Source organism: Somniosus microcephalus, chromosome 3, assembly GCF_052327205.1.
Source record: "Somniosus microcephalus isolate GS21.2 chromosome 3, FLI_Smic_1.0, whole genome shotgun sequence".
NCBI classification, from domain to species: domain Eukaryota; kingdom Metazoa; phylum Chordata; class Chondrichthyes; order Squaliformes; family Somniosidae; genus Somniosus; species Somniosus microcephalus.
In genome coordinates this window covers 340386037-340392036 of record NC_140989.1, presented here as the reverse complement: position 1 = coordinate 340392036, position 6000 = coordinate 340386037, and the positions used below count along the sequence as shown (strand labels likewise).

The 6000-nt window shown below is 50.1% G+C and overlaps 1 protein-coding gene across 1 annotated transcript in view; it reads left to right on the top strand.

Annotated features, from left to right (window-relative positions):
- The first annotated feature begins 908 nt into the window (after window positions 1–908).
- Window positions 909–6000, top strand: part of LOC147122283 (glycogen debranching enzyme-like) — a 110782-nt gene continuing 105690 nt past the window's right edge. Inside the window, exons 1-2 of the mRNA XM_085983248.1 lie at window positions 909–1039; window positions 1516–1662. Of these exons, the coding sequence (XP_085839374.1) occupies window positions 1581–1662 (82 nt within the window). The 5' untranslated portion in view covers window positions 909–1039; window positions 1516–1580. The remainder of the gene's footprint in view (window positions 1040–1515; window positions 1663–6000) is intronic.

Here is a 6000-nt window from a genome sequence, read left to right as displayed (position 1 = left end):
TAGGCCAGAGCCTCTTACTTAAAAGATGTCAAAATGTAGCCAATGGAAATAGCTAAGTAGATGGGGTCAGAGCAACAACCGTGGGTGCGCAATAGGTGAGCAGAGAGGGTCCTGCTGCCCCTCACAAAGATGGCGTCGGTCGGCCTAATTTAGGCCGGGGCGGGGGGGACCAGCTCCTTAAATTACAACATCCGAGCAGCAAAGCTCGGCGTCAGCCGGCTGGGCACAAAATAACGGTATCAGTCGATGAACCCGACTTTAATGTGCCTTCTCCTCCCTGTTGCTAGGGAGACATCTTCCTCTCGGAGATGAAGCCGTTCGCTCGCAGAGGCGTAGATGACGTCGGTGCTGTCGGAGCGGGCAGGGGGCGGGGTCCAGGGGGTATGAGCGAGGGGGCGGGGAGGGGGCGGGGCCAGGAGTGTGGTTGGAGCTGCGCGGGGGCGGAGCGGAGAAGGGGCGGGGCCCGGTGTGTGGTAGGGGGCGGAGTGTGTTCGGAGCGGAGCCGGGTGGGCGGGGCCTGAGTGTGGTCGGGGGAGGGGGCGGGGCCCGGAGTGTGGTCGGAGCGGAGCCGGGTGGGCGGGGCCTGAGTGTGGTCGGGGAAGGGGCGGGGCCTGAGTGTGGTCGGGGAAGGGGCGGGGCCCGGAGTGTGGTCGGGGAGGGGGCGGGGCCCGGAGTGTGGTCGGAGCGGAGCCGGGTGGGCGGGGCCTGAGTGTGGTCGGGGAAGGGGCGGGGCCCGGAGTGTGGTCGGGGGAAGGGGCGGGGCCCGGAGTGTGGTCGGGGGAAGGGGCGGGGCCCGGAGTGTGGTCGGGGGAAGGGGCGGGGCCCGGAGTGTGGTCGGGGGAAGGGGCGGGGCCCGGAGTGTGGTCGGGGAGGGGGCGGGGCCCGGAGTGTGGTCGGAGCCGGGTGGGCGGGGCCTGCGTCTGGCTCGAGCCCAGCTCTGCGACCTTGAGAAGGGGGCGGCGGCGGCTAATCGCTTGCTGATCTGCCGCGGTGCGAGGGGATTGCTCACCGAGTGAGAGAGAGACCGAGCAACAGGGAGGTGAGGAGCGGAGCGGAGCCTTGACCAGCTGTAGGCCCATGGGGGTAGTGATGGAGCCCGGGTGCTGAGCAGCGATTCAAGGGGCAGGTGTAAAATCAGCTCCATATTCCAGCGGCGAGAATCGGGAAAGCCAAGCCTAGGCCGAACGGCCTTTAGTTGTGCCGCAGTGAGCGGGGCCGCCTCCCCTGTGGAGAGCTGAAGCCCCCGGCCTGAGTGATGATGGTCGCACCATTGTTACCTACAGTGCTTGCATCAGCCGTGAGCGATTAGTGAATACGGCTCATCCAACGTTTCTTTTGGCTGCTGTTGGAGCTGGTGCAGTGTTGCGGTTATTCAATGTTTGTGTTTACTTCTCGCCCGCCCTCCCTCTCTCTTGCTGGTGTTTTTATAAAATTAAAATGTAATTGGCAGTTGTCGGTGGGAGGGAAACATACCCTAGCTGACTTGATGCATTGTCCAATTGTGTACGCTTTCAGGGGTTGCCGATTCTCATTTACTTTCTGCGGGGCAAGAGTCACGCACGCACGTTTAAAATTGAAACATGGAGCACCATAAACAAGTTCGAATTCTGCACTTAAATGATTGGGACAAGCTTGAAAAAACGCTTTTTCGGCTCAAACAAGGTTGGTGTTTATTTAACCTCCGCTGTCTTTGTATACACATCCGTTGCAAGTTCAATTAGTTCCAATGAAGAAGTGCCGGAATCAGCAGTATTTGTGGGAGAGTGCATTTTGGCCAGCTTTTAATGCGTCTTTATGCTGTAAGAAAGGATGTTTCAAAGTTTGGTTCCAGAGTTGGTTACTTTCTGGTTATACTGTAATTTTGACGCATTTGCACACACAACTTTTGAACCAGTGTGTGTGAGTGAGCAAATGTATGTCTTCTTTTGGCAAATTTTCGATGTGACATAGCTGTTAGTCTGCCTCAGTCTAATTTGGGAGCAGTATCGATGACCAGTAGTACAGCTGCTGTTGCAGAACTTCACTAGCATATGATAACAAACAGTACACTTAAAATATCTTGAGTGCTGTTGAATGTTTTATTTTGAATTACTTTCAGCAAAAGCTGTTGTATTACATATAGAAACATAGAAGATAGGAGCAGGAGTAGGCCATTCGGCCCCTCGAGCCTGCTCCGCCATTCGATGAGATCATGGCTGATCATCCAAACTCGGTACCCCGTACCTGCCTTCTCCCCATATCCCTTGATACCTTTAGCTCGAAGAAATATATCTAACTCCTTCTTGAATATATTTAAAGACTTGGCCTCAACTGCCTTCTGTGGTAGAGAATTCCACAGGTTCACCACTCTCTGGGTGAAGAAATTCTTCCTCATCTCTGTCCTAAATGGCTAACCCCTTATCCTTAGACTGTGACCCCTGGTTCTGGACACTCCGACCATCGGGAACATTCTACTTGCATCTAGTCTGTCCAGACCTGTCATAATTTTATAAGTTTCGATGAGATCCCCCCTCATTCTTCGAAACTCCAGCGAGTATAAGCCCAATCGACCCAATCTCTCCTCATACATCATTCCTGCCATCCCAGGGATCAGCCTTGTGAATCTTCGCTGAACTCCTTCCATGGCAAGAATATCCTTCCTCAGATAAGGTGACCAAAACTGCACACACTACTCAAGGTGTGGTCTCACCAAGGCCCTGTACAACTGCAGCAGGACATCCTTGCTCCTGTACTCAAACCCTCTCGCTATGAAGGCCAACATACCATTTGCCTTCTTCACCGCCTGCTGCACCTGCATGCTTACCTTCAGCGACTGGTGCACAAGGACACCCAGGTCTCGTTGCACTTCCCCTTCTCCCAACCTATTGCCATTCAGATAATAGTCTGCCTTTCTGTTTTTGACACCAAAGTGGATAACCTCGCATTTATCCACATTATATTGCATCTGCCATGCTTCTGCCCAATCACCCAACCTGTCCAAATCATCCTGGAGTTTCTCGGTATCCTCCTCGCAGCACACACGCCCACCCAGCTTTGTGTCGTCTGCAAACTTGGAGATATTACATCTAGTTCCCTTATCTAGATCATTAATGTATATTGTGAATAGCTGGGGTCCAAGGACCGATCCCTGCGGTACCCCACTAGTCACTGCCTGCCACTCGGAAAAAGACCCGTTAATTCCTACTCTGCTTTCTGTCCGCCAACCAGTTCTCTATCCAAGTCAATACCATGCCCCCAATCCCATGTGCCTTAACTTTACACGTTAATCTCTTATGCGGGACCTTATCGAAAGCCTTTTGAAAGTCCAAATACACCACATCTACTGGTTCTCCCTTATCTATTTTCCCAGTTACATCCTCAAAAAATTCCAGTAGATTAGTCAATTGTTCCTGCAACAACAACAACTTGTATTCATATAGCGCCTTTAACAGGGCGTTGGTGAGACCACACCTGGAGTGCTGTGTACAGTTTTGGTCTCCTTATTTAAGGAAGGATATACTTGCATTGGAGGCAGTTCAGAGAAGGTTCACGAGGTTGATTCTGGAGATGAAGGGGTTGTCTTATGAAGAAAGGTTGGGCCTATACTCATTGGAGTTTAGAAGAATGAGAGGGGATCTTATTGAAACATATAAGATTCTGAAGGGGCTTGACAGGGTAGATGCTCAGAGGATGTTTCCCCTCGTGGGGGAATCTAGAACTATGGGGCATAATTTCAGAATAAGGGGGGCACCCATTTAAATCGGAAATGAGGAGGAATTTCTGCTCTGAGGGTCGTGAATCTTTGGAATTCTCTTCCCCAGAGAGCTGTGGAGGCTGGGTCATTGAATATATTTAAGGTGGTGATAGACAAATTAGGGAAGAGAGTCGAGGGTTATGGGGAGCGGGTAGGGAAGTGGAGTTGAGGCCAAGATCAGATCAGCCATGGTCTTATTGAATGGCGGAGCAGGATCGAGGGGCCGAATGACCTACTCCTGCTCCTACGTCTTATGCCTTAACGTAGTAAAACATCCCAAGGCGCTTCACAGGAGCATTATAAAACAAAATTTGACACAAAGCCACATGAGATATTGGGGCAGGTGAGGTAGGTTTTAAGGAGTGTCTTAAAGGAGAAAAGGGAGGTAGTGAGGCAGAGAGGGTTAGGGAGGGAATTCCAGAGCTTAGGGCCTAGGCAGCGGAAGGCACGGCCGCCAATGGTGGAGCAATTACATTCGGGGATGCTCAAGAGGCCAGAATTAGAGGAGCGCAGAGATCTTGGAGGGTTGTGGAGCTGGAAGAGATTACAGAGATATGGAGGGGCGAGGCCATGGTAAGATCTGCAATTCGATGTTGCAGTAACTCTTCCTGTATACCCATTGTGTTGAAATCAAGATTTATTGAACCTAATTCTATCCAAAGCTCTTGAAATTGCAGAACATCTCTCCCTGCTACAATCGACATGATTTTTAAATGCTAAACTTGGCTTCACCCAATCACCACTTACTGTCTTCTCTTCCCATTCTCCGACCTTGGTAGTGTCTTGCACTATATAGCTTGCCCTTCATTTAGGTTTTGCGATACAGTAAGTTATTGCGCTACATGTGATTTCTTGAGCTGGAAACTTTGGCACATTTTGGGTAATAGTGTAATTGTGATATTTGCTGTAAAAGTGCTTATGTATGTTTGTATATCGATCACAATTACTAGCAAATCCTATTTTATTATGTATTCAGTATGGAGGATACATTTGAAATGTGACTAGTAAGGCTATGATATAAGACCAATTAATAATTGTTTTGTATTAGCATTTGTGTTTCAGTTGGGGAGATAAGGAGTGAAATGCTTTATTGTTAGAATATGCTTTTAATTTCCATAGTAATGTATCAACTCATAAAAGATTAGTGGATTCTTGCAGTATTGCACATGGGCTGACAGAGAGGCTAGATATGTGTGGGGAAGCAAGTCTGGGTTGAAGCTGCAGGTTGGGGCTGGTGGTGAGGGTAGCCTGTGGCTTGAAATGCATGGAAGCTCGCATGGTGTGGAGTTAAGGCTGCGTGTGTTTGGGTGGCAGGGTTGGGTGCGGGGGATTTTGGTTCAGCTGGGGCCAGACTTGGCGAGGCTGGGTTCTGGGTCAGGGTTGAGGGGCTCTGGATCTGGCTGTCTGCCAGCCTTGGGCGGAAATTTTAAAGTAGGAGGAGATCGACACTGAGGTCAAGCTGTGAGTCTGATGGGATTAGGCATAGGCTCCAGTGTAGGATGTATGATGGGTGAGGTTGGGTTCTAGTGAGTGTGAAATCAGGGTGGGCTGTAGGAATGCTGGGGACAGATGCAGAGTGGTTTTGAAAGGAAGCCGAGTGTTGGTGTGGAGAGAGGGTTAAGTTGATTTGGGTTCGGGCTGTAGTGTGGGGTTCTAGTGGTAGTATTTGGTGTTGTGTGGATAGAAAATAGGGTATAAAACTGATTATGGCCTAAGCTTTCTGGCACTCCCGAGTGATTTTTCAGTGGATCTGGGGTGGGCCATGGAAAGGTACGCAGGCTTTGCCATGTCCCCAACTCTCAATGTCTCCCCCACCCTCATTTCCCAGTGTTTGAGCTGGTGGCAGAGGGTACACTGGCCCAGATGTAATTGGGTGTATGCCAATGATATGCAAATTGAGGAAATGCATCTTCTGATGTGTGTCCTGCAAGTGCATCCTTTGAATGCTGGACACAGGAGCTACCTGTTCAGCCCAGGCATTCAGCATAAATTTTTCCAGTTCTTGGCCTGTGCAAGTGTTCAGATGGTATGACTTTTCAGAGGCCAATGAGGAAGCCTCATAATTTGTGTTTTTTATTTATTAGCTTTGGCAGGCAGAGTATAAGCTCCAGACATCACAGGCCTGCTGCAGCTAAACTTAGCTCCAATTTTGGCAGTACAGTACTCCCCGCCATAGGCTGGGAAGCTTGGCGTCTGTATTCTGTATTTCTGAAGTGGAAATCCAAATGTTGAAGGCTCAAGATTAGTGGTGCATTTCTTGGGTGGAG